Source organism: Calypte anna, chromosome 5A (genome assembly GCF_003957555.1).
Source record: "Calypte anna isolate BGI_N300 chromosome 5A, bCalAnn1_v1.p, whole genome shotgun sequence".
Taxonomy (NCBI): domain Eukaryota; kingdom Metazoa; phylum Chordata; class Aves; order Apodiformes; family Trochilidae; genus Calypte; species Calypte anna.
The window spans coordinates 39854800-39882397 of record NC_044251.1 but is presented as its reverse complement, the minus strand read 5'-3'; the positions used below and the strand labels follow the sequence as shown (position 1 = coordinate 39882397).

At 42.5% G+C, this 27598-nt stretch overlaps 1 protein-coding gene across 5 annotated transcripts in view; it reads left to right on the top strand.

Annotated features, from left to right (window-relative positions):
- Window positions 1-27598, top strand: part of KTN1 (kinectin 1) — a 78191-nt gene that overhangs the window by 38123 nt on the left and 12470 nt on the right. For 2 of the 5 annotated variants that reach the window (XM_030452128.1, XM_030452125.1), the window contains exons 9-37: window positions 1430-1562; window positions 2542-2629; window positions 2917-3083; window positions 3705-3773; window positions 5573-5610; window positions 6206-6296; window positions 6590-6658; window positions 7399-7436; window positions 7554-7644; window positions 9962-10030; window positions 11296-11330; window positions 11452-11542; window positions 12389-12457; window positions 13342-13379; window positions 13991-14081; window positions 14245-14313; window positions 15881-15918; window positions 16583-16673; window positions 16788-16865; window positions 17766-17803; window positions 18821-18911; window positions 19013-19081; window positions 19476-19513; window positions 20438-20528; window positions 22506-22592; window positions 24372-24461; window positions 25506-25586; window positions 26030-26119; window positions 26209-26301. In XM_030452128.1, coding sequence (XP_030307988.1) covers window positions 1430-1562; window positions 2542-2629; window positions 2917-3083; window positions 3705-3773; window positions 5573-5610; window positions 6206-6296; window positions 6590-6658; window positions 7399-7436; window positions 7554-7644; window positions 9962-10030; window positions 11296-11330; window positions 11452-11542; window positions 12389-12457; window positions 13342-13379; window positions 13991-14081; window positions 14245-14313; window positions 15881-15918; window positions 16583-16673; window positions 16788-16865; window positions 17766-17803; window positions 18821-18911; window positions 19013-19081; window positions 19476-19513; window positions 20438-20528; window positions 22506-22592; window positions 24372-24461; window positions 25506-25586; window positions 26030-26119; window positions 26209-26301 — 2221 coding nt within the window. Of the gene's footprint in view, window positions 1-1429; window positions 1563-2541; window positions 2630-2916; window positions 3084-3704; window positions 3774-5572; window positions 5611-6205; window positions 6297-6589; window positions 6659-7398; window positions 7437-7553; window positions 7645-9961; window positions 10031-11295; window positions 11331-11451; window positions 11543-12388; window positions 12458-13341; window positions 13380-13990; window positions 14082-14244; window positions 14314-15880; window positions 15919-16582; window positions 16674-16787; window positions 16866-17765; window positions 17804-18820; window positions 18912-19012; window positions 19082-19475; window positions 19514-20437; window positions 20529-22505; window positions 22593-24371; window positions 24462-25502; window positions 25587-26029; window positions 26120-26208; window positions 26302-27598 lie in introns of all 5 variants that reach the window. The other 3 variants (XM_030452126.1, XM_030452130.1, XM_030452129.1) reach the window with 3 other exon arrangements.

Below are 27598 nucleotides of genomic sequence, written 5' to 3'. Positions count from 1 at the left end.
GTGCCAAAGCTTTCCAAACAGATGATTCTCTTCCTTCAGTTTGGAGCCTGAGTTTTTAGAGAGGGGATTCTGAGGCTTTAGCAGAAGGAAGTGCAGAAATGCTCAGCCCCAGGTGGAGTTGTTGGCAGGGAATGTATCCTTTCCCCTGGGACTTCAGGAGATGTTCTGGCCTCTTGGGAGGACAAGAGCTTTAAACTCATAAATCAGCCTGGCAGTAACAAAAAAAATTGACACCTTGCAGTTAATGTTGCTTCTGGGGTGGCACTTGGATTTATCTGTTGGTGTTGCAGATGTTTGGGGACACAAAGAGGCATCTCAGGGTTTTGTCTTTTTCGAGTTATGACTTAAGCTGTCCCTGAGCTGGTGGAGAGGAGTGGAGATCTTTTGGTAAAAGCTGAGCTCCCTGGTAAGGTGTGTGGTTAGTTGGCTGAGTTGCTGCCAGCAGGCTTCTGCCTATAGAAAGCAAACCCAACACTTGATAATACTCAAGTGTTTCATTTGTCACTGTTGGAGACTAGAATGTAAAAAAAACCACTCTCAAGACCTAGAAGGGGCTCTGTGTCTTCATTTTCTGGCTATGCAGTTCTTGCAGAGATGCTGTTTCTATGTGGACCTTTCTGGTAACAGCTTCTGCACCATCAGGTGCATCTCAGCAGAGGTGTCTTCTGCTCCTTGCAGTGATGTTTCTGGGACAGGTTGATGGAATGAGAACTAAAAGGATCCTGGTGTCCTGATTTAGGTGTCATATTTGTAGAAATCAGGCATTGTTATCTCTTAGTTACCTTGAAAAATCTTTCATTCAGGCAAACTCAAGATAAAAAGAAAATGCTTTTTATTTGCTTAGACACAAAGGGGGAGACTTTTGATGTTCTTCCTTGCTGCCATACAATGCATCTTCTCTCCCTAAGTGGAAGAGTGCATCAGATACCTTCATAACTTAATAGATAAGGCCACAAGGCAGTTTCTAGTCTGAGAAGATGCCTGCAGTTAGTAGTCCAGGAGGAATAGTCTTGAGTAAGCCTGATATCCATGTTCCTTCATGGGAAGAGGAAAGGAATGTGAATTCTGATTCAAGACCTTATGCTGAGCCTCTTTAGTTTATAGAACTCTGTCCAAATTCTGCCTGTCAGCTTTTTTTTTTTTTTTTTTAAAGGACCTGATGCTTGTGGCTTATTGCTGACCTTTTCTTTCTGCCTCAGTGGGTTGTAGCTGCTGTGCTGATGGCCAAGAATTCCTGACCCTCATCCCTTTCCTAGGATGAAACAGTGTGTCTGGGGGGGGGGGGGAGAAAAAAAAAACCCAAACAAAAAACCACCCAGTAGAGCTCTCTGCCTGCAAATATAGGACTTAGTGTTGATATTTGAGTAGCTGTTGTTACAGCCTTTCTTGTTTAAAAAAAAAAAAAAGCTGTGAAAATGTTTATTTTTAGGCAGTCTGCTGAACTGAACAAGCTGCGCCAGGATTATGCTAGGCTGGTGAATGAGCTGGGGGAGAAGAACAGCAAACTGCAGCAGGAGGAGCTCCAGAAGAAGAATGCAGAGCAAGCAGTTGCCCAGCTAAAGGTGATTTTGGGTTTTCTTTGCCTGTCAAGTTGCTCTCAAGGTTTTATCTAAGCCCAGTTCTCAACCAGGCAGGGTGTGAGAGGTGTGAGAATGGCTTTAGCTGCTGCCCTGGGCACTTGTCTTCTTTATACATGCAAGTTTCTGTTTTTAGGTAGCCTGATGGGTTTGTTTAGTGTTTTTATTCAGTACTCTGGGGTTTGAGTGGTTACAAACCTCCCTGTGAAGTGAAACTTAACCTTCCTGGTAAATATAATTTAAAAGTTGAACTGGTGATGTTAGACTTAGCTTTCTAGAAGTGGATAATTCCAGCAAGGTTTGCTCTTTGGGAGTCATTCATCCAGATGGCATTGTCCTTGCATGATTGTTATTTGAAACTGCATGCATTTGCTTTGATGCATGTCTGATTTTTAAAATAAATATACATTTTTAAGAGTTAAAATGTAAATGGACTGGCTTCTGGATGCATCTCTTTCCTTTTCTTTGGAAGAAAAGTTGTCTTTTGTACCAATTATTTTTTTCAGAAGAGAAGCTTAGTGTTTTCAGGTGAAAATGCCAATCCAGACCTCATTACTTTTTTCAAATTTGCTACTAAGTCTTAGTTACCAGAAGTCCTCCTTGCCTCTAGCCCTAGCTAGTGGAGAGTTATCTAGAGTTTTAATTACTAGCTGCAGATTTATGTGATATGTGGCTTGTCCTGTTTCTGGTGTTAATTCTGATTGTGCAGGACAAAGGTGCCATGCTTCCATATTACAGAAACCACCCTGCTAAGAGCCTGTAATAAAATCCTGTTCACAATTTGCCTTTCAGATTAATAGGAGGAGGATTACAGGGCACTCTGTCTCTTTGATGTGCCCTAATGGAAACAAGAAACAATTTCAGTTCATTGCCATACATTTCAGGAATTACACCAAAGAGATGCACTCTGAATGTTTCATGTAAATTAGAGATTCTTTTCATTAACTTTCTCTTCAATCTGAAGGTCCAGCAGCAGGAAGCAGAGAGAAGATGGGAAGAAATCCAGGCTTACCTCAGGAAAAGAACAGCTGAACATGAAGCAGCACAGCAAGGCATGTATCAAAAATTCCCAAGTAAACACAATTCCCAAGTAATGCTTACTGCAGTCATCTGGCTGTTCCTCCCCCAAAAAAAAGGTCATTATGGGGTAAATGGCTTAAAGTCCAGGTGAAATCAGTACCACTCCAGCCCCCTGGGGAAATAATTTGGTGCTGATGAGAGCTGAACCTCAGCTTCCTCAAATGAGGCTTCTACTCAGCCTCCCTGTTTCCAGTGAGAATGATTTCCCCCAAAGTTAAATATTTACTTCTGAATTAAAACCCTGACATTTCTGCTGCAGATGTGCAGAATAAGCTTGTGGCCAAAGACAATGAAATCCAGAGCTTGCACAGTAAACTTACTGATACAATGGTGTCAAAACAGCAGCTGGAGCAGAGGATGCTGCAGTTAATGGAGGCTGAGCAAAAGAGAGCAACTGCAGAGGACTCCATGCAAATGCAGGTGCAGGTAGTATTGCTCAACTATCTTAAGGGGTTGTTTGTTTTTTTTTTCCTCTCACTTTGTGACTGTGGAAACACAGCAATATCCTTGAAATGTTGCTTTAGCAAAGCTTTTCCTAAAAAAGGAGGAGAAAACTGTGTGTGTGGCTCTGTCATCCGAGCAACAGATGAAGTGAGATCTTGGGCTATGTGGAGGTCTGGGGCCATCTCAGACCTGAAAAGCACTCTGGGCAAGTCAGGGAAACATGCTGACCCAGGCTATAGTCTGGGGAAACACCCTGGAGGAGCAGCTTGGATATTTGTGTGAGCTTTTCTGGAGGGATCTCTCTTCTCCTGGCACCCAGTGGTGAGAGGCAGTGTTGGCTCAGCTCTTGAGGGCTTCAGGGAAATGGCATATGATGGGGCAGGGAGTATTTTATTTATCTTTTTTTTTGATACAGTACAGGGTCTTATGCTTCTACTCAAACTGGTTAATCTTAGTGGGGAGAAAAATAGTATCTTTGCAAAGTGTCTGACATGTAAATCCTAAACTGTTCTTACTAACGTAATCATGGCTAAGAGCTAATCCTAGCAAAAGTTGACTAGCTGCAGATCTCAGCCTGCTTTTCTTTCTGTGCTTTCTTACAAGGAACTGATAGAGCAGAATGATGCTTTGAATGCTCAGCTTCAGAAGTTTCATTCACAAATGGCAGCCCAGGTACAGCATGTTCTCAGACTTTCTTTTGTAGTCATGAATTGTGAACTTTTAATGGAAGTCAGATTTTTTTCTTTTTTTTAGCTGGGTATGAAAGATGTGGTGCTGAAAGCAAAGACTTATTAGCAACCTATTTTCTAATATTTCTCAAACTGGTTTAAGACTTAAGCTTCTGCTGTCCTTCTAGGGAGAAATTTCCACTTATTTCCTTCTGTACTGGCTTTCATTTATAACCAAAGGGTAGAATACCTTTTTGAATGTTTAGTTTCTGTAGCTTTGCATGTGTACAATTCTATCTTGTGGTTCTTTGGTCTTTTTGCAGTCCTTCTGTGAATTACCTGATCATGCTTTTCCCTTGTGCATCTGGTTGAGAAACAGTGTCTTATAGTAGCTCCCATGTAAAACTTTTTTCCTTCCAGTGGTGATTTTTGTGTAGAAGATAAAAAAAGCCTAACACCCAAAACCTATCAAACCTGTGCAGTGCCTTTCTCTTTTTTTAATCTCTAAAATTGTAGCTGGACTTGTTTCTTTGAGAAATTATTCTAGCTGTAAAAACTGTGTAAAACCTCAGTCCCTGAAGTTGCTTCCATGTAGAGCTGGGTCCTGGAAGTTGGGTCAGAAAAGCTGTAATTTCTGTGGGCATGAGTGGAAAGTGTTCCTGTGCAGTTGGGTGCTGTGTTCTCCTGATCATGGATGTACTTGATGTAGTTTAAATTCAACATCAGACTGCAAATGTGTCATCTGGCTTTGCTTCAAGTGCTGCAACTCATTGGGTGGGCAGAGGAGCAAAGGAAGGGGCAATTTTAGATTTACAGCATCTTTATGACCTACTCCTCTCATTCTGGTCCTTTAAAAGGACTTTGGAAAGAAATCCCAGGGGAAATTTTACCACTTAGCTCTGGGCTAGACAAGGGGGCTGTTGGAAGGAATGCAGCCCCATTGACTGTGGAAATGCAGGAATTTTTCCACCATGGACACTGGGTGTGAAAGTAGCACTGCAGGAAAGAGAGGTTGGACTGGATGCTACTCTGGACATGAGGGTTGATAAAACTTATGATCATTAAGCCCCTTTGGGACTGGAACTCTTTGTTTCCCTTTGATTTTTTGGAATTTTTTTTCCTCTCTGGTGCTCTTTTCTGATCCAGATCAGGCTGTGCAGGAATTGCTGTAGGGTCCCATGGGCACAGGCTCAGTGAGATCCAGGGTTTGGGGGGGAGTTAAGGCTGGATAAGGAGAACAACAGATGTGAAGAACAAATGAACCTGGAAGTTCTGTCACCAAACTGGATGTGAATAAAGTTTGCAGAGGTGCCTTGGCAACCAGTGGGATGGGTTTCTCATGTTCCCTTGTGGGTGACCACAGAGGAATAGGATTTTTCCACAGAGAAAAAAAACCCCATCACTAGCTGATTTTATGCTGCTGTTTCTGTACCTAACACAAGTCCTGATACACTCTGCATGGTTTTAGTTTTTTAAGTTTGAGTGGTTTGTCAACAGAATGTCCTGTAAAGCACTTTAATCCTTGGGAGATAAGTGCTGGTGATTCCTGTAGCTGGTTTAAATCTGATAAAGGGCAAATAAGAGGTTCATTTTTTTCCCTTCATGTTGCCTTAGGCCAGAGGGGGAAGGGACATCAGCATGTGCTGGTATTCCTTCAGTGTTCCTTAGCCAGGAAATAGTTGGAAGCATCCTGTGCCCATTGAAAATAACTAAATAAATCTTAAAAACACTATTCCTGGCTCACTGTAGATGATGATTCTTTAACTTGCTTTACTTTCAGCTGTTTTTTTTTCCCTTCTGCAGACCTCAGCTTCAGTCTTGGCAGAAGAACTACACAAAGTGTGAGCATTGCTTTTTTTTTCCTCTGGTATTTGGGAGGCATTACTGGCTTTTAATGCACACCACCTTCTCTCCACACATGTGTAGTGTGTAATGCAGGGGGGAAAGTGGTGAAGGAAATGTCCCTGGCTGTACTTTCAACTTCTCACTCTGAGATTGATTTGGGAGCTGGGAAACCTTCCTGTGGATTTCCCTTCCATGTCTGGCCTTGGATTTGGAGGCTGTATGTGGCTCTACATGCCACACAGAAAGAAGTTTCCTGTCTTGTAGAGATCCTTGTGCAGGAATCAGTGCAGTGTACAGGAATGTACATGAGCAGGAGGATTATTATTAATATTTGGGCTATGTGGCTGTGACAGGAGATTGCTCCCTTTGGGAGATGGGGGAGCCTAGAGAATATCTCAAATTTCTGGCAAGCAAGCAGCATTTAAAATGTCTGGAAAAGCATTTGGACCCAAAGTATCCTGTCAGGAAGATTTAGGATAGGAGCTGGGCTTAAGGGCCAGTGTGTATTTTGTGTTTAGCCCTGATGCTTTCTGTACCACTTCCATCCAAGACCTTTGAGTACTGATCTGTCATCATTCCTCCTTTGTGCAGGATTGCAGAAAAGGACAAGCAGATAAAGCAGATGGAGGACTCATTAGGCAATGAACATGCCAACTTAGCCAGCAAAGAGGAGGAGCTGAAGGTATGATAAAACATGTGTAAATGCCAGTTATTCAGGGAAGAGGCTTGTTGGCTGTGTGTACAAAATGAAGCCCACATGGCTGCTGCCTTTGGGTCTAGAAGCAGCTCTTTTTTTTGCCCTTCTAGGCAAGGGCAGTGCTTGATGGTGGAAGCTGTTAATAAGAAAGCTCAAGGTTTTTCCTTGCTATTCCCAGTAAGAGTCCTTCACAAAGTGGCCTGAAATACTTTTGCACTGCCAAGTGAACTTTGCACCTCCATGCAAAGTGCAGCTATTTCTTTTTCTCCTTCCCTCAGGTCTTACAGAACATGAACCTGTCTCTGAAATCAGAAGTACAGAAATTACAGGCACTGACAAATGAACAGGTAAAAGAATTGTTTCATTAAATACTTAATTTTACTTTCATCCCACTGCCTGTCCTGTCACTGAGGCAAATGCAGATCCATTGGCTTTCAGAGAGCTGTGCTTAAGAGCATTAAAGGTGTGAGGTTGCTGAATTGGGCTGTGTAATTCCCTGGAGTTTCTGTAGCTGGTAAGAGGCCTGCTTCTTACTGCTTCTTACTGTCATCAGTGAAATCTTTCTTACTGGGATACCCAAGTTACTGGAGCAGTGACTTGGTTTAGATTTGAGGCAGGCAAAGTGCAGGAGAGTTCCCAGGCATCAACTCAGCTGTGCTTGGATATACAGTCCAGGCATTTGCATACAAAGGTCACAAACATCCCTCTAAAAACCCCAAAAGCACACAGAATCCCCCACCTCACCACAGATGCCTTTTTAGAGCCAAAAAACCCCCCCTCCACACACACAAAAAAACTGTCTCTCTGTGGCTATTGTGTGACCTGTTTGTTACAGAGGTGAAAATCAAGTGTTAGATTAGAGATAATCCTGGTTGCCAAACGAACCTCTTCAAGATCTTCCCTTTCTATAATTGCATGCTTGGTGTTTTAAAAATGCACAAAGAGAAGCTTAGCCCTTTCCCTCTTGCTGGCAAGTCATGTGCTGAGAGGCCAAATGACTTGTTTTAGCTTTTTAATGTTGTGGACTGAAAGGTTGATTGAATCATGTGATGTATCCTAAGTCTCTGTTAATCCTCTTTATATCTAGGCTGCTGCTGCACATGAGCTGGAAAGGATGCAGAAAAGGTAAATAGCTCTGGGGTTTGATAAACAATGTTTGTCAGTCTTTTATCTTCTTTTGAATTGCTGCTTTTTGTTAGGCAGGGATGAGGGAAGGCATTTAACTCTTGTGCTCTGTCTCAGCATTCACATCAAAGATGACAAAATAAGAACTCTTGAAGATCAGCTCCGGGAAGAACTTGCTCAGATTTCAACCACAAAAGAAGAATTTAAGGTAAGATGCAGCATAGCTATTCTTGGGCTTATTTGCAGTACATTTTCCAGACTTTGGAGGTTGTGGAGCAGTTAATACAATTGAATGTTGATTTGTAAAATTGAGCTGACTTTTGGGTGTTAAAGTAAACGACAGTGTTCTGTTTGCTGAGGCAAGAGCAATGTGGGATGTTATGGTAGCAACAACAGAGTAAGAGATGGGGTAATACAAACGTGGTGCCTGCAGTTCAAAGAGTGAGGTCTTTGAAATCTGGCAGGGGAATTGTATAGAAGCTGTTGCAGTTTTCCTGCATTCCACCTTCTAATATGACTGTCAAGGCCTTGGTGTTAGCCTTTGTTACTCAGGTTATCATGTTGTCAGCTTTTTTTTTTTTCTTTTTAACATCTACCTTGACAGAAAAAAGTAAAATGCTTATTTTTCTCCTGCTGCCTTCCAAATTGTTTCTCAGGAGGCTGCAGCTAAATTGTCAAAGCTTTTAATTCTGACATCTTGGGTCTGCTCAGCAAAGCTGCTTCTTGTTTCTAGATGAACAGAGAGCAACATAACTCCTCCTTGCCCTCTGCCACCTTAGGCTTTTTCTTCTGAACGTTTGCTGTTAGAAATAGCCCTGCTTCTTCTGAATGGTCATAACTCCATCTTTTTAACTCCTTTAAAGCCCACTCAGGGTCCTGCTGCTCTTCTGATGTTTCTGATGAAAGGTTGGTCACTCTGAATCTCAGAATGTCAAGCTGGTAGGTTTGGAAGTGAGGAACAAACAGAGAGGGTGGGTGGTGGCAGAGGCAGCAGGTTTTTAGAGGGGAAGCCAGGTCTCAGGAGGCTCCTGGGGCTCTTTGAAGGCATTAGCAAGCAGATACTAAACTTGATTTGTGTATTAAAGTGGCACTTCCAAAGAGGTTTTGATGAGTCCCTTGCAAGGCTCTGTAGTTTCTCTAAGAGTGAGAAGGAAGACATTTGCTGCATTGGTAGAATAAGAAACAAAGTGCAGCTTCATTTGATTTTTATAATAAAGCTTTTGACTGGGTCTTCAGTGAAGTGTGTGCTGGGAAATGGGTGCATAAATGGTCTGGAAAATGGAGTGAGAAGAGGTGGCAGGCTTGAGTAAGTTGGCCTGTCTCAATTTAGTGACACTTTTGGGGCTTCCAGTGTGGTGGAGCATTTTAAAATAGCAGGGGAAGTGGTAAAAATAAATACAAGGAGGAATAATCTGAACTTGCTTTAGTGTGATGGTTTCTGTAGTAACTCTTTCCCAGGAAAAAGGCCTTTAAAGGATGTTGTGGATGGTTATGTGTATCATTTCAATGAACTCAGTGTTAAGACATGGTAAAAATGATGTGGAGGAAATTCTGGCAGTTCTTGGGAAGGGAATAGAACTGAATGCAGATTGTTATAGTGATGCTGTGGAAATCCACAGTGTGCTCTCAGCATGAGTATTATGTGCCCTTCTAGTCTCTTCATTCTCCTGTCTTTGATCCCAAACAGAAGCCAGACCAGCTCAATGCTAAATGCTCCCACCTGAGGAAGTTCTGCTTTTTTCCCCTGCACATGAAAGAGGGCAAAGCCAGGTTCCAAACAGAGCATTTCTTTTAATCCTCACCACTGCTGTCCCTTCCCACTCCTCTTGTCCCTGTAAGGCTTTGGTCTGAAGCACAGAGCATGTGTCTTGCTTTTTACTTCTGTAAAAAACCAAGCAAGCCTTTAAGAAGACTTTATAAAGGAAAGAGCAGTGGTAGAGGAGGATTTAAAAATACATGTGAGGAATACAGGCAGGCAGCTTGTTTTAGGGGCTGCTGTGGGTGATGTATGGAGCAGGAATGCTGGAGGGGAGGCAGGGTTTGTGGTCTGCCTGTTTGTGTTCCCTGTTCACCTTTTCCCAACCAAAGCTTGGGAGCTGTGCAAACCTATCTGCTGGCCTGCTGGCTCCTTGCTCTGCATCCTCAGCTCAAAGGAAGCTGAAGAGAACCAGAGAAGTGATCCTAGAGCATTGCTTTGACAGGCAAATGTTTGCTTAAAGGCAGCTGTCAGATCTTGTGCTGTTGCTGCTCCAGGAGGAGATGCAGTTTCTCTTGCCTCTCACACTTGGGTACTGCCTGATCATCTGCCAGGGAATAAAGATGGTAACAGCTGAATTTCTCATGGGAACACAAGGACAAAAGGATTAAGACAAAAAAGCAAGCAAGAAAGGGAAAGGACTCATTGTAGCTTCCAAAGAACTCCCTGTAATGACTTCTGTGCTGTTAATTACCTCACTGCCAACATGAAAATGCTGTAGTTAGGGTTTGCAGTTCTGAACTGATGTAATGTTTAATTTTCCTTCCAGGTTCTCAAAGATCAAAATACAGCTCTGCAAGCTGAAGTTCAGAAGTTGCAGGCTCTTCTGTCAGAGCAGGTATAGCCAGTGTTTGCTGAGGATGTATCAAATATCTGTTCTTCTTTTTAATTTCTTCTTTTTTTTTTTTTCTTTACCTGGATCAGTTGTTTGGTTTTTCTTTTTTAAGCCTTTTCTTAAGGCTGAGATTCTGGTTGGTGTCAAAGACTTCTGCTTTTTAGGTATTTTCTCCCCTAGGGAAAGCTCAGGTAAGACAGTTGTGGCTGTCTTTTAGACCTAGTCAGAAGTGTTCAAACAAAATGTTTTGTTTTAAATATTCCCTGAAGAATGCTAAACATACATAAGCAAAAACTTATTTCTGCAACCTCTCCTAGTTTTAATGGCAATTTTCTGGAATCAAAATATGCCCTGAGCAACCAGCCCTTCCAGGGGATTTGACTCTTACTTTATCCTACTTGTTTTCTTGCATCCTGGAATGAGTTCTCAAAGCAGTAGTAACCAAAGAACAAGCTGATGGAATGGGAAAACTGTTTATATCATGTTGTCTTTTGTCCCTCCTTTTCTATATTTGTGCCCCTGCAGCCTGACTGCTACTCACATGGGATGCTGCAACCTCAAAGCTGTTCTGTTGCTCAGCCCCATTTCCTTTGCCAGTGTTGAACACCCCTGACTTTGCACCATTGAGGAATGAGAACTTCTGCAGCACTAGAAAAAGGCTTTCAGGACAGGAAATAATTTTTCTTTTCTGCACTGGTGTCTGCTAGCTGGAGCAGCTCCCTTTCTGCTGGCAGAGACCCACATCTGCAGCCTTATTCCTGATTTGGGGTCCTGTCTGAAAAAGTGGGGATGAGTTTTCTTGTATGGTCTGTCCCAGTGTGATGTTGAGAAATACCTAAGTGCTCTGTGAAGTGAGCTGGAAGTGGAGCTGCTTGTTTCCACAGATGCTCAAAAGAGGCAGATTTTTCAGGTACTAAACTGGCTGCTAGAGTTGAGATGTGAGATGTGCTTGACACCTCCTGAAATCACTGGGATCCTGTGTCCCACAGCATCTTGTCACCACAACTCCTGTAGTCCATCAGTGTAAAATTATCAAGACATACTGGCTGGGGCTGTGTCTGCTCTGAAAGACTGACAGCTTTCCATCATCAATATTGAACACACATGGCCAGGAGGACCATTCTGGCCCTAGTTCATTTTCCTCTCTGAATTAACATAAGTTCTGGTTAACTTGACATTCTCCTGTGATTTCTGTTTTTAAAGTCCCAATCAAACCATTAGCAGTCCAATTAATGATGGTCCTCTTGTGTGGGTTTTTTTTTTTATAGGCCAACAAAGACTTGTTAGAGCAGATGGAAAGAAGGTAAGAAACTTGGAGACTAAAATAAAAGTCCAGTTTTGTTGGCAGTAGAGTTACTCTTGATAGCTTAATTCCCTACAAATGTTTCCTCTCTTTTTCCTAATGTTCACTTTTGATTTCTCAGCATGAGAGAAAAGGATGATAAAATCAAGACAGTTGAAGAGCTGCTTGAGGCAGGACTCATCCAGATGGCTAATAAAGAGGAGGACCTGAAGGTAAAATCTCTCATATTATCTTTTTACAAGGAGGTAGAGATTAAGTGCACTTGTGCAAAGTGTGTGTTTGAGTGCTCGTGGTGCAGTATGAGATCATTCCCTTTGAATAGGAAAAACATCTCATGAAGGCAAGGTTAAAACCTTTTTAGTTAAATAGAATACACATGAGCATTGAGGGCTTTTCTCTGCTCAGTCTGGAGCAGATTTTGCCAGGAAGTTCACCTGGTGTCTGTTTGGAAAAGAGTGCAGATGTCTGGTTAAATCTGCAACAAATCTGCCTTTAGGAAAGGGTTACAAAAACTGGGCAGTCTGGTGTTTTTGCATCTCTTTGCTTAGTTGGTAATCTAAAGGGTTAAATGGATCATAAATCAGTGGCACCTGTGGGATGATGCTAAAGCTGCTTCCTTCCCTTTCTGTTTGTAAAGAAACAGGGAGAAATCTGTAAAGCCAGTACAAAAACCCCTGTTTGCTTTCAGCTGCTTTTGCTGGGAAGCTGTGTTCTGCCAAGACAAATGTCCCTAAATTCCAAGTGTGTTGCTGAGACCCCTGTACTGGGGGGTGAGTGTGTTTGTACACTAGCAGTCTGTCCTCTGCCTTGAGGAAGATGGGAGCACCTCACCTTGATGCTTCCCTGGACTTCCTATAGCTTGGAAGTCCACTCTGAGTTGTCTGTAATGAATAATTAGTTCACTGAATGCTTTGGCTCCAGCTGCTGCAGACAGGGATCTCTTTCAGGCTTTCAAAGTCTTTCACTCCTTCTCAAAGAGAAGACTTTTTTTTCTGTCAAGCTTAACACCTTTTCCCCAACAAATGAGGCTTTCATTATCTGTGTTTCTGCTTTCAAAGGCACTGCAAACAGAAAATTCATCCTTGAGAAAAGAACTTCAAAGTCTGCAAATTCAGCAATCGGAGCAGGTAGTACTTTTCATCTAAAACTTTTATTACACCTAAACTAAAGCTGAAAGAATCTTGCTGTGGTTGCAAAAGTCAAGGGAGAAAAAGGTGGAGAAGTCTTTGAAGTCTGTTGGCAAAGCAACCACTTTTCTTCCAGTGCTGGTCTGGAAGCTGAGGCTTCTATCAAATGCTTCCTTTGCTTAAGTGTCAGGAATGTGGCAGCTGTAAAGGTGCCAACTGGCAGCAGTTCTGGGTTGGTTTCAGTTTGCCATGGACTCAAATGGCTACGTGTTGCTTTTATTCCAGAAGCCTGGCTGGTAGGCAGCTCATCCTGCATCATCTCCATCCTGATATTGGAGCTTCCTGATGTTAATCCACACTTGTGCAGATGTCACTTTTAGCCCCCTTCTGTTTGTGTCTCTGCTCAGTGACACTCTCATAGTATTACTGATTTTGATGTGCACTTGTTGCTGATTGGGAAGTGCCTTTCCTTGACATCCAGCTCTGCATGGACAGCTCAGGAGAGCACTTAAATTTCTAGAAAAATGGTTTAAGAGGAGAAGCACAGTGACTGTGGAGAGGTGTATGGCAGTGCCAGGATGGAAAGGTTAGCTGATCAAATGCTGGCCCTGAACCTCAGCCTCTCCTGGTAAAGATGGCTTGAGTTTGCTTTTGTTTTCCTAGAATTTGCAGCAAACACAGTTCCTGGTTTGCCAAGAACTGGAGAGGCAACAGCTCATATTCTCAGGAGCAGCCAGACAGATAAAATCTTTAGGCTGCTACATAGTTTACCCAGTGCCAGAGCTCGAGATCTCTACTCCTTCCCCTTTGACACTTGCAAATTATTTTTCTCTTCTTATTATTTTCTCTTCTGTTTTTCTAAGTCAAAGCTCTGTTTTGAACAGGTGTCCTTCCAGTCACTGGTGGAAGAGCTCCAGAAGGTGTAAGTTACTGCACAGATTTAATTCCTGATTGTTATTATTGTCTGTCTTTATTCTGTGACTACTGTTGCTTCCCTGAAATAAGCTGCTTTTATCTTGAAGTGTGTATGTCAGGAAGCATTATCCCTTTGGAGCCACATCAAATCAGATCAATGCCTTTTGAAAATCCAGTTGCTTCTCTGCTAAGCAATGAACTTCATAAACCTAATTTTAACTAGATGAGGAATTGCACTGAATTATCAGATAATTGTTTTCCTCCAGTTGGCTTTCTAAAAGGAGTGAGGGTTTTTTATGCTCTGTGTGTGTGTGTGTTTGAATTGAATAAATCCTTGGCTGGAATGTCCAGTGAAGGCTGAAGTTAAGGGACTGTTGATAACCTTAATTTGCATTTTAGACAGCAATAGCACCCACTTAGCATGTGAGCTACTACTGGGGGTATAAAACCAGCTTGTTCTGCATGATTCCCAGTCTTACTGCTTTCTCCTGTTAGTTCTGTCTGGATTTGGGATTGCAGTGAGTGATGGCACCTGTAATAGTGGGAGGTCTCAGTGTGATTTTCTGGAGTTGAAGCAGTTTTTCAGCTGCCTGATGCTCTTCCTCTGCTCTTTTTAAGGATCCACGAGAAGGATGGAAAAATAAAATCAGTGGAAGAACTCCTACAAGCTGAAATCCTGAAAGTAGCAAGCAAGGAGAAGACTGTTCAGGTGTCTGTCTCTGCAGTACTTTCCTTCCTTTCTGTGTCTGTGCCACTGACTACCATTTATTTGTTACTGCTTGGCATTTGGTAGTGATGAATTTTGTAGCATCCATTTTTGTGGCGTTTTTGTGTTTCCATTGTCCAATCCTGTCTGTTTTGTCATTGAAAAGGCTTTGACACAGGAAATAGAGGCTCTGAAAGAAGAAGTAGGAAAGTCCCAGCTTGAGATGGAAAAACAGGTAAAATACCTTAGTGCCAGAAGTGTGAAACAGCCTTGCCTTGGATGTGCTGCTCACTCATTTCTGTTCTAATATGTTTTCTTTCACTGGTCCATGTCACTGGGTGAGGTTTAATGATAGAGCTGCACTATTCTTTGAAGATAAAGCCATAAATATGTAGTATCAGTGCTGCTGGCCCTCAGAAAACACATTCCTCTGTATGCCTGAGCATTTTTGGCTTTTAGAATGATGTTTGGCAAGAATTGCTATTAACAGAAAACATTGGAGCATTAGCTCTGGCTTGGGTGTATTGCACACTGTCTCTGTAGTAAACACAAAACCCTGGGACATCCTTTGAGGTTGGCAGCTCAGAAATTTCAAGTGCTGAAGGTCTTTCTCCTTTTGTTGGCCTTCCTGTGCTGCTAGAACAATACTATGGGCCCCAATAGTAACTGATTTCCAGGTAAGCCAAGTACTGCTTTCTTTCCAGAGTCCAAAGAAAGCATGTTTTGGCAGAGTAAGTTTTTCTCTAGCTCTCAGGAATGCAGAAATGGAGGAGTGTTGGCTTTTTTGGCATGCTTAAGCTGTTTAGCATCCAAAACAAGGGGAACTCATTTTCCTTAGGGAGCCCATTCTGCAGGCAGCTTAATCCATCCTGCTGTCAGGAAGTTTGCTTGTTTGTGTGGTGGGGTTTTTTGGCTTTTTTTTCTTTTGTCTGCACTTTTTTTTCAGTCTTTCTAGCTACATTCCAATGTATAACCCCTTTTACTTCTTCCCTTAGTGTTAAAGTTTTGTCCTTTTTAGGCAAAGCTTCTTAAAATGTGTTTCCATCTTGGGCTTTTCCTCCAAAGCAAATTCCCAGGAACTGGAGGGATTTTTTTTGGTGTGTGTTTCTTTCCCCTGGGACTGACACAGAAACCACAACAAAATGCAGTTGAGAGTTGTCTCTGGAAAGCAACATAAGAGGGTTGATTGCTCCAAAGTTGGTGTATTATGCACCTCTTGGTTTCCTGCAAGCAGAATAAAGGTTTCTGGGTTGTGGTAGAGGACTAAACTAAACTAGCTTGTTAGTTACACAGTCACTTTCATCCAAGAAGAAATATTCTCACCAAATCATCTTTCTTCAATCCACATTCAGCCTGAGAATGGAAATTTAAGGGAGTGTTGATATTACAGAGAGAATCTAAAAAGCACTTGTGTGAAGGGCTAAATGAGCAGGGATGATCTCTCTCTGATTTGAGCTGCAGTGGCTGGTGAGTTGGTTGTCATCAGTGTCTGCTGCTTCATTTGTCTCTTGTGGAGGAAAGGTGCTCTGCTGGGCTTGCTTATGTTGCCATTTGCACTGTTTTCTGCTCTGGAAATCACATTTTAAATGTGGAGAAAGCAACTAGTGGAGATGCTTGAGTTGTCATAATTTTCCCCACACAAAGAAAAAAAACCAATTTATGGTTATATAACTGTGACAAGTAGTGCCTATTTTAGTAATATCTAATGGCCTTTTTCCCCCATATTTCTCCCTAGAGCAGTTTATAGCATTTATGTGTCTCTTCCATGTGCATTGAACTGAAGTACTGATTATTTTCTTTAGGTGTCAATTACATCACAAGTCAAAGAACTGCAGACTCTGTAAGTACAGTTATTAACATGTCTGCTCTGCCCTGTGCACCCCTTTTCTCCAGTTTATTTTCAGTTAAAATGTCCTTGCCTGATGCCTGTGCTTTGCATGAAGTGAACTTATTAATAAGTGTCCTTATTAAACACCTTGTCCTGTCTGAGACAGCAAACAAGGTAAAGTGCTGCATGGCTTTATGAGCCCAAATTAACCTAAAAAGGGTTAAAATTGTCAGGCTGGAAGGATAAAGACAATATATTTGGTAATATCAGTGCTGTAGCTGGGTGGGTAAGTTAAGAACTAAGTCATCATGGTCATCAGTCCCTTCTGTATCAAGCTGGGGAGGAGGGAGGAAATATATTTAGGTGAGAAGAGCACATGTGTGTGTGTGAAATCCCTGCAGTGGATGTCAGTGCAGAATTTGCCTCTTTTCACTTAATGAGCAGCACCATTGATCAAGGGCATCTGATAAGCCAGACTGAAGTGGAAGTGTTCACACATTGATTTTTAGTAGGTGAATTGTGTTTGTGCCTTTGATCACAGACTGCTTTTCTTCCTTGAGTGCTGCAAAGTATAAGTTGTGGGTTGTTGTTTTTTGTTTGCTTTTTTTTTTTTTTTTTCCCCCAGATGGATAAAAGAGCAAGGGTTTATGCTGTGTGTCTGTGTTTAATGGTACAGGTTGAAAGGGAAGGAAAAGCAGGTGAAAACCATGGAGACCTTATTGGAAGAGAAAGAGAAAGAGATTGTTAAGAAAGGAGAATGGCTGCAGGTAAGCTCCTCTGATACTCTAAAGGGAAATAATTTGATTGCAGTATTTCTGACTGTATAAAAGCTATATCTACACTTTTAAACTTGCTATTATTATGATTTTTTTTATTCAAAGGGTCAGAAGGATACAATTGCACAGTTAACCAGTAAAATTCAGGAGTTGGAACAACAGAACCTGCAGCAGCTCCAACAGGTATGGTCTGCAGAGCTGATGTGGTTTGGGAGTGTTGCTCAGGAAGCACTCATGTGGTTTGGGAGTGCTGGAAGATACTGGTTTTACCCTCTGTCTCTCACAAAGGTTTTTTTCTTGGCTTCAACCTACAGAGTTATTTTTGATCCAGCTTCAGTGTTCTGGGAGCGTACACTGCAGAGAGCCCACTAGTTCAACTCTAAACCAAAACAAGTTTTACACAGATAAAAAGTTCCAAAGAGTTTTTTTCTTTACCCTGAATAATACTGTCCTTAAAGACAAGTTTTAGTGGTCTGAAAGATTGGAAGTCCATAAGCAGAACCATGGCTGTGTCATAGGTGTCTCCTTGCCATACTGAAGGCTGTGGAGATGAAGGAGCTCCTGCTGGAACTGAACATAGCAGCTCCTCTTGAAGTGGTCAGGCTTTACTGGGATTCCTTCCTGCCTTTCCCTGCTGCAAAACTGGTCAGAATATTTGAGCTTTTTCATTTCCTGCACTGAACTTGAGAGCAGGTGACTGGATATCCTTGAATCCAGGTGTGACTTCATGGGAAGGTTTTTCCAGTAAGGTTGTATTCTAGCTCAGTTTGTATTTTTGTGGATGATAATGGGGAGAAACTTGAGTTGCACTTGGATTTTGGGTGGATGTCTAGGCAGACAGAAGTCCCAAGGCAAAAGTGGAATGGAGGGAAATCTGCTGGTGTGAGGTTTGGATGCTTGGTAGAAGCCATGCTTGTAAAATCCAGGATATGTTTGGATATTTTTGGAGCAATGTATGATCCAAAGTCTCTGGCATTTCTTTGTCACTTGTCTTGCAAGCTGTGTGGTGCCCCTCTTCATGCAGAGTTGCTGTTAATTTGAAATGCCATCAAAATGAGGTTTGGGAATTGCTTTGTTTTTCAGATACCTTCTGCATCCCAAGTCCAGGACCTGGAGAACCTGTGAGTATGTTTAGTAGCAGTTTCTTCAGTGCCTGCCTGATAATAATATACATTCAGTGCTGGTGTTTGTCTTCTACTGGAATCTATGAACTGGTTTCAAGAACTTTATGGGCTTTGCTAAAACAAAAGCTGCTGGTGCTGATGGCTGCACAGCAGCCAACACCTCTGCTGCCAGCTGTGTTTGCCTGCTGTCCCTGCCTGGTGTGCAGTGCTCACACACTCTGAAAATGAATGTTTGCCCAGGGCTCTAGTGAAATAGCTGCTGCTTCTTGTGTCTAGTGAGAGTTTCTCCTTCTGCTGAGTACTTTAAAAAAAAACAAAAACCCATGGATTTAAGTGCCTGTGTTGGTAAAAGCAAGGAACAGATAGAGTTTGCCATTTTCAGGCTGAGATGCAACAGCCAATTCTCCAGCTCCTCTTTTATAGAGAAAAGCTGCCAGACTTTCCTCTGTTTTGACTCTGCTCTGTCAGCTGCTCTAAGTCAGAGAAAGGTTGTAGGAGACCCTGCCAAAATGGGCTCTGTCTTCACTGCAGCTCTTCCAGCATGCTGCCCTCCCAGCAGGGCTCCTGGAGAGCCAGGACCTGGGGCATCCTCACCTTTGGGACACTGTCCCTGGTGGGTGCCTTCAGAGCCAGCTGCCTTGTAGCATTTTCTGGGTTGATCAAAGGCTCTTCTCCCACTTGGGCTCTCAGTGCTGTTGACACAAATGTGTTTGCTGCTTGGCATGTGCAATGACTACCTTGCTTCAGGCTGGTTTTTAGCAGGTGAATGTTTGTAATTCATGTTGTTGCAGCTGGCATGTGTTTTTCTTAGTTTTCTTGGTTTAGGGCCACAGTGCAATAGTTTTGGGGTTTTTTTTTTCATGTGTGTGTGCACTCCTTTTGGCTGATTATTATATTTAACATACAAAACATATTTATCTTCTGCTGAAAACTGTCACAGCTAGAGTGTCTGTCCTTTATTTTGGCCTAAATTCTTACTTTAACCCTTTTTTTCTTTCTAAACCATCTCTGCAGGTTGAAAGGGGAAGAAGAACAAATGAAGAAGTTGAAAGCTGTGGTGGAGGAAAAAGAGAGAGAAATTGCAAGCCAAGTAAAACAATTGCAGGTAAAGTTTCAGTAGAAACATCTTGTGCTGTAAGGAGGGTCTGTATTGTGAGTGTGCATCCATGTGTATACCTGTGAATTGTTCCTTTTTTCCTTCAACAGGACATGCAGAAGGAAAATGAGTCTTTCAAAGTTCAAATTCAAGAATTAAAGCAAGAGAACTGCAAACAGGTACTGCTTCCAATTGCTGTGTTACTGAGTGATGCCAGAGAGCTTGGTGACAGCTTGTGTGGAAAACCAGTGTTTGTACTGACCATGCAAACCCAGGAGCAGCCTGAAGGTTGAATTGCACTGAGCCAGTTTTTCTGGCTGCTGCCTTGCTGTTCCTCTTTCCCTTTATTGTTTGAGTCTGCATATTTGTGCTCTTTGTTATTCCTGCTGTGTTCTTGTCTAGCTTTTCACCCCTGTCTCCTGGCCAAAGGAGGCCAGACAGGACTCCTTGAAAGCCCAAGGGTCTGCAGCTGCTCTACTCTTGCAGCAATGCCTGGTGAACAAGGCAGATCATGCCCTCTGCATCCCTCTCTGCTGCTGAGCTGCTCCTAATGAATTTCTGATCTATTTGTAGGCATCTCTGGCTGTCCAAAGTGAGGAGCTTCTGCAAGTGTGAGTACTGCCAGAAGCTGAATGCAATAAATAAGCACTTCATTTCACTTACTGCTCAGGAAATTTAAAAGGTGAAATAAATGCCAAATGTACAATATCAGTGTGTGAGAAGTGGCCAGTAAAAAAAAACCTTTATTATCTAATAAAGTTGGGACATGGAGATTCTGCTCTCCCTAACAACCTTCACCTGCAGACTCTGCAGACAGTGTTTGCAGTATGTTGTGCCCACAATGTAAGCCAGACCTGATTGATTGAATTTTAAGTGCCTGCCAGCTCAGCTGTATGTCTGGAAAGTTCATGTTGGTGCTTGAAGCAAAAGTGACAAGGTTTTTTTCTTGGAACTTCTGCTTAGCAGAGGGTTGTTCACATTATAAAATCATCTGCTGGAAATCCTGTGCCAGGGAAGATCTCAGGTGAAATCTCTTAAATTGTGGTGCTCAAGCACACTAAAGAACTCTGTGGAAGCTGATGCCATGCCTATTTAGGCTGTGCCACACAGTTTGCTGCTGTCATGCATTTTTGGGTGGCTGAATTCTTTTTTTTTTTTCTCAGTTAAATGACTTATAAATCGTGGCCTAGGTGCTTGAACAAAGAATGCTTTTATCCAGCAGGCAGCCCCTGTTTTGTGGCATTGTACCAGCATGGGCTGGCTGACTTATCCTCCTCTTTGCCTTTCCATGGCCTTGATAAATGTGTGCAGATGAGTGTTGTAGGCAAACAACAGCTTTACAATGGGTTTTGCTCTGGCAGCCTGCAGTTCTCAGAGCAGTAGGGAGCTTGTGGTACTGCCAAGTCAGCAAGAGCAGCTTTTCAAAGAGAGCGTGTTGCTGGAAGGGAAGAGAAGTTAGTTTAGGTATATGAAAGGGTGTCAGTGCTTCACTTGGAGTTTCTGAAATGTCTTCTGACTTCTTTTTGCTAATTCAGGGTTGCAGGGAAGGAGAAGGAAATCGCCAGTCTCCAAAATGAGCTTGCCTCTCAGAGAAATGCTTTTGAGCAACAGAGGAAAAAGAACAACGTAAGGAAATTCTTCTCCCACCCCTCAAAAAAACCCACACCACACTCATAACCCCAACTAACAAACCCAAACCTGTGTGCACAGCACTCCTCAATGCCTAGGGCATGCTGCTGAGAAAATGTTTCTGACTGGTGACTGCTGCATTGTGTCCCCTGGACACTCCTTTTCTTGGGAGTGACAAAGCAGATCTTACTTTGCTGCTCTAAGTTCTGTCAGCTCTTTGAGGTGCTAGAGGGAGGAGATTTGCTGGAAGACACATCCTAAAGCAAATTCTCAGGCTTGGATTAAAGCCTGGTTCAGAAACACGTCCTTTACCAAAGGAAGATGAAGGGGTTTGAGGGGGGAGGGTGGGAGGATGAAGGAGCTTGGGTTCTGGCAGAGATATGGCCTTTTTGTGGGGATGTGGAAGGAGGCCCTGACTTAAGGCTCTCAGATCTGGCTCTTCCCATTCCTAAGAGTGGCTGATCCTAATATTCAGATGGAGGTGAAGGGGTGAGCCTTCCTTTACAGCAGCTGCTGATGGTGCAGTACGGGTTGTTTGTGGGTGGAAGTAAAGATTCTATCTTCCAGCACAGAGCTGTGGAGTTGCTTCCTTGTAATAAATTACCTGTGCAGGGCAAGAGAATGGCATCTTTTTAAGTTATATGGAAGTGATTTATTAAAATAAAGGTGGTTTAGTTCACCTATCACTTGATAGCTTACAAAATCCAATCATACTGTGTGATAAGCTTTATTGCTTAAGAGTGGGAGAATATAAGGAAGATGCATGACAAAAATACTAAGAATGTGAGCTTTTGAGCAAGTAGTATTGCTTAACAGCTGAAGTAAAGTAGAGGGAAGGTGGCTGGGTGTTCCTGGGAGACAGATGAGCTGGGAAGGCAGAACGTGTGGCTGTTTCCTGGGGAACTGCAAGGTCTGAGTGCCCTTTGTGGTGCTAAGGGCAGGCCATACCTGTAGGTCCCAGCTTTTCATCCTGCAGTGTTATCCAGTTTTGTTTTTACATCCTGTGGAACAGCCCTTAGGATAGCAGAGAAGGGGTAAAGTAAAACCAGCATAGGTGCCTGCTAGGATCTGGATGCCACTCTGCATGGGGAATTTAAAGACTAAAAATACAGTCTTTCAAAAATAGCCCTTTGCTAAAGCAGATTGTTCTGAGGGATGGAAAAAACCCTAAATCCAAGACCCAAACACCACAGTCTCCCCCCCACAGGGCCCACCATCCTTCCTAGAGAAACTTTCCCAAGAAAGCTCTCAGCCTCCTAACTGAGCTTGCACATTGATGTCCTGAGTACACGTTTGATGACCTCGCCAAGAAAGATGTAGGAGCTCAGCATGGTGGTGCTGCCATGCAGATCTGAGCTCTTCTTTCTGCTGGGGAGATCCCCAAACCTCCCAGGAGGGTTGGTGAGCAGCATACCAGTTATTTTTTTTTTTTGGGGCACAGTGGAGAGAGCTGCTGCTCAAATCAGCCCTGGCATAGTAGGTTTGGGTTGGAGCCCAAGCATCTCAGCAGCTAAAGATGGTTGTGAAATCAGGGGCTTCAATGTGTCCTCCTCCATCTACACCTGGGGTGGCCATGCTGGGGTCTGCAATGCTACATGCCTAACACTCTGTGTACTCTGTGGTTTTGGTGTCTGTGTTCCTCACTACTTTTGGAAACTTCCCTCTTCCTTCCTAAAAATGCAGTCAAAGTGTGGGGTTGCTGGAGCGATGTGCTCTGCAGTAACTCTTGGATCAGTTTTGGCACAAGGGGGCAGGTTGGGTGGAAATTGGCATATTTTTTTGCTCCTCCTTTTCATTCAAACTCTATGAACACTTGGGTTTTTTTTGCTAGTGTATATCATCTTGCAAAAATCCTTTTAAACCAGCATTTGACTGCAAATGGTGGAATGTCATGCAAAATATCTCTCTGAAGTAAAAGCAGAAACAGTTTTGAATATTGGCTGAACTGAAATCATTCTTTCTAAAAATGATTAGGACCTTCGGGAGAAAAACTGGGAAGCAATGGAAGCATTGGCATCAACTGAAAAATTGCTGCAGGACAAAGTGAACAAGACTGCCAAGGTTGTAATGTTAACTGCTAGAAACGATGCGTTGATCTAGAAGCAGATCTGCAGCTGGTTTTTTTTAAAAATGAAATGGAGACATTTAACTTTTACTGCAATTTAAATATTGTCTCTTCTGGGTGATCACTCATACACTCACCTCTGCTTCTTCCTCTTGTCTTCAGTTTTTTTTTTTTTTTATCCTTAGTTTGTGGGCATGCTGATTTTTGATTTCTGTTTGCATATAATTGTTAGAGCTGTCGTGAGTTGTGGGAAGCACTAGAATAAAAACTGCTGCTGAGCAACCTGCTTTCTCCTACTGGGCTTTTGCTGTGCTTGAATAAACTTATTGGACCTGTGAAGATCTAGGACTAAATTCTTATTTAAAAACCTGGAAACTTCTCAGGAAAAAATAGTGTCACCCCAGCTGTGAATTTGCTCCTTGAGAGCATATGAAGCTTGACAGGTACTGTCAGAGCCAACCCTGAAAATAATACAGGGTGTGCATTGCTCTGAAAGAAGCTTGTATTTGCTCTGTGCCTGATCTGGTGTTAATTACCACTGTGCAGAATGAAAACAAAAAAATGTCAAAATAAAGGCCCAAGTCAGGTAGCTAGAAGCAGAGGAGCTCTGGTTTGGGCTTGGTGCCTCTGTGTTTTGGAGATGTCTCAGCTCTTGGCTTGGAGGAGTTGTGTACCTGCTTTTGCTGTGTGCTAATGCTTGCCTGCTTTCTCTTCCAGTCAGATGACTTCACCAAATTTGCCACTTCTTGATGGTTCCTAAACTGCTGAAAACTAACACACTTCTTAGCCCAGCTTCACAACCTAAAGTCTCCTGTCTGTTTCTGTCTCTGAATCTCAACCTACTAATGCCACCCATCTCTTGCAGCAGAGGAGCTCAGAGCAGCAAGGAGCAGTAACACTGGCAAAGAAAAACCAAACCAACCAACCCCCCCCCTAATATTAATGAAGGATTTTTGCTGAAAGCTGCCTTCTGCACAGGGTTTTCTGCATTTTAAATTTCTATGGGAACCCCAAGTGTCCTGTGGCTAAATTAAACCAATCTGCCATAAGCAGAGTGAGCAAATATCCTGTGGCTGGCCTGCTTTTAATGTTAAATGAGTGGAATGATAAATCTGTGGTGTCCTTGGCTCTCTGTATTTGTATTTACAGAGCAATGACAAAACCTGGAGGTTGTCACACAGCTCTAATAATTATTTCCCATTGCATCCAAGCTTGGGGAAGGAGGTTGTAAGGGTGTCCCTCTTTGACTACTTAAAAGTAATATTTAAAAGATACAGTCTTGCTTTCTTGGCCTGGTTCAAATGTGGATTAACACAGTTTCATTTTGACTTCAGTTCTCTGGTTTTGATGTGATCATGTTAATTTAAAGTGATTTTTCTTCCCCCACCTAAAATTGTTTAAAAAAAGTATGGATTAAAAGAAATAAATTGGTGATTGACCCAGCTTTTATTCTTGAGATCACTCAACTTGAGTGGCAGTTGAGTGGCACAGGGTAAGTTTTGTGTTGTGAACAAATGAATGCTGGTGTAATTTCTGTACAAACAGGCTAGGTTGAAGATAAAATTAAGATAAAAATTAAATAAAAACTTCAGCACAAACAAATGTGAAGGCCAAATTCTGAAGTAATTTTTTAAAGCAATTTACTGTCAGTTTTAGAGGCTGTAGTACCTAGAAAGAGGACTTTCTGGGTTAAATAAGTGGCTGTAGGCATAGAAGAGGCTCTTGCCAGGTCAGTGGGGTTGCCCAGTTTCACCTGAGCCCTTCTCTTGTTTCAGGAGAAGCAGCAGCATTTGGAAGCTGCCGAGGTGGAGACACGTAAACTACTCCAGAAGCTGTTTCCTAAAGTCTCTCTTCCTTCTAACATGGTAAGAGAAGTGGCTTTTCCTACTTGATGGCTGGGGATCAGGGAGTTCTGATCCTACCATGCTGGGCAGTCCAGAACTTTTCCCCACAGCTCCAAGGTTTTTGTGTTGGGATGGGAGTGTCTTCTGGTAACGCCTTCCAGCATCAAAGAGGCAAAGCTGCAGATGGTTACTTCAAAAAAAGAAGATGTTAAACAAAAAATAAAGATTGTAATCTTGTTTTTTCCCCTTGCTACTCTAGCATCTCTTTCATCTGCCCGTGGTATCTTATGTCTAACAGTAAATTTGCAGGGGTGGATAAGGTTTGCTCTGTGTTTGCTCCCTGTCTGGCATGATGGAGATGGATCATCCCTGGCTGCTGTGCAGATGAGGGCTGGCTGCCCCTTCCAGTGCCAGTTAATACAATTCAGGAGGGTTTGTTTTGTTCCCAAAGTTCCTTCTGAAAGCCACCTATGTCCAGTTTTATATTCCTGGTGACTTTCAGTTGTTTGCAGAGGAAGTCTGCAGGTTGATGTGTTTTTAGATTTAGACTAATGTGAAGTGAGGATGGAAAAATGGGGTCTGCATTTGATTTGAAACATCTAGAGGTTTTGAATATTCATATTGAAAAGTATTCTCACGTGTGCTAAAGTTAGTCTGACCTAGAATTAGTCTTTAAAAAGACTGGTTCTGTAAGGTTTCAGTCTTTCTACTGAGGTCCCTAGAATTACGTAGCAAGTATGTACTTCAGCTGCTCAGGGATTCTGGAAAAAAACCCATTCCTTTAAGTCTTCAAATCCTTCTTGTAGAGCCCTGATACTTGCAGGGGGCCCTCTGTCACCCAGTTTTATTTTGGCACTCCCAAGCCTCCATGAGCTGTGTCTCACTCCTAATAACCTCGTGCTCCTGGATTGCTGCCCACTGGCTGTGCTGCCAGGCTGTGTGCTGGCTCCGGGGAGCTCAGGGATTGTAACACTGCTCCCTAAGCCTGCAGTTGAGGAGGCAAATGTCCTGAAGAGAAATTTATTGAGGTTATTCTTAGCTTTAACTGAAGATATTTCCCAGCAGAGCCATAGCGAGTGGATATGTGGATTTGAGAAGATGGCAAAAGAATATTTGAGAGAAGCATCAGGATCTGAAGACGTCAAGGTAAGGGCAAACCACGGACAGCTTCACTGTGTGTGCCATGGGATATTTTCTGGTAAAAATGTTAGGAATTTGACACTGGGTTGTGAAGTTGTGTAGGTGAGCAGGTGACTAAGAAAACTGTTTCATAGGTGTTTGCATCTTGTAAATCAAAAGCGTGTTTGTACCTCTGAAAAGGACCTTGTAGAAGTTTTCACAACATCCAAAATCCAAGGTCCCTTTTACAATTAATTAGTTAGTTTCCTGGTAAGTCTTGAGTTTACTCATGTAAAGGTTGGCATTGAGTGGTGTGAGCTGCAGGTGAACATTGCACTTGCAATTCTGTCTTCACATGGGGTCGGGGAAGAAAGCCCTGGCAGTGTGAATGGTGCCATTGTGCTTTGAGATGAAAAGCTGACTCAAGTCCATCATCTGAGACTCTTTTGGTCCTTTTTCTCCTTTGCCAGGCTATGGAGCAGAAGCTGAAGGAAGCTGAGGAAATGCACATACTGCTGCAGCTGGAGTGTGAGAAATACAAATCAGTCCTGGCAGAGACGGTAAGCGGGGTGCCCGCTCCCCTCTGCCCTGGGATGTTGGGAGCTGCCTTGCTCCTGCTGCAAGCTTTCAAACCCTCTTTTCTTCTTAGGAGGGGATTTTACAAAGGCTACAGAGGAGTGTGGAAGAAGAGGAAAGCAAATGGAAGATAAAAGTTGAGGAATCACAGAAGGAACTTAAACAGGTATTTCTGAGGAGCTGCTTTTTTTTGCAGCAGCAGCAGCAGCCAAGCTGTTTCTGCTTGAAGTGGCAGAGGGTGTTTGAGCTCTGGGAATGGAGGTGTGGAGCTGCCTGGTTTGATGTGTATGTCACCAGAGAATGAAAAATGCAGCCAGCATTATAGGAATTTACCCTTCTTGTAACGAGAGGATTTTTGGTGCTCTGATGCTTAGTTTCGTGCCAAGAGGGATTTTTATTTTTTTGAGGAACATCTTTGCATTCTTTAAAAAAAAAGACAACCTAAAAAGTGGAGAAATTGTTGGTGTCTGGTTATTTCTGGTGCCTTCTTAAGAGCAGAAGGACAAATGAACAGCACAGGTATAAATAAGGTCTATGACCACTATGGCAAGTCTGTCACAGTCCTTGCAGGTGATACAGGAGGCAGCCAAGTGGCACAGTTACATGAATGCTGATGAGAGAGGAACCCAAGGGATTCAGGAATGTATATGTGTCCCATTAATGTACTCAGAATATATGTTTTTCTGTTTCTGGCAGCTCAGATTGTATTTCTGTTAAGCACCTGTTTTGGTTTTTTTTGTTGTTTTCCAAAGTCCAGTTGTGAGCAGATACAGACTCTGCTAAAATTTAAGTATCACATAATTGTAACAATTTTTTTTGGAAGCTGTTAAAATACCACTTAATCCATCATGATCAACTAATTACACTTGAAATCACCTGCAAAAGCTTTCCTTTTTAGGAAGACTGTTGCTAGCAGAAGTGGTAAGAAAAAAGGCTTTTATGTTGCTTTCCTAATCTAGAGTTAAAGTAGGTCAAACTGGTTTCTGTTTTTTTTTTTTTCCACAAGAAATTATTTCCAAAGTGAATTTGAATGCTGGGTTATGAGCCTGAAGCAAACAGTTAGATGATTTATAAAAATCTTGTATGAGTGGCATATGAAAGGCTGCAAGAGCTTGATCTATGGATGTGCAGCCATCTGTTGCACTTACACAACCTAAATAAGGCTAAATGTGCTGGATTTGGCTACTTCTACATGGATAGAGACAGTCTTCACTCTCTAGGAAAGATATTCCCTTACCATGGATAATGGACAAGTGGCTTGGTTGTTATATTCCAGATTTTTTGGGCACCTGGGCTCTGTCACTGTTTCTTATATTGGGACAAGGTGGGGAAAGTGCTCTGGAGACTCAGTACATGGAATTATTTGAGCAAGCATCTTAGTATATTCTCAAACCCTGTGGTTTCATCCTTAGTATTTTTAAATCACAGAAGCACAGCTCTGTGTATGAAGAGTTTGGCTTGGC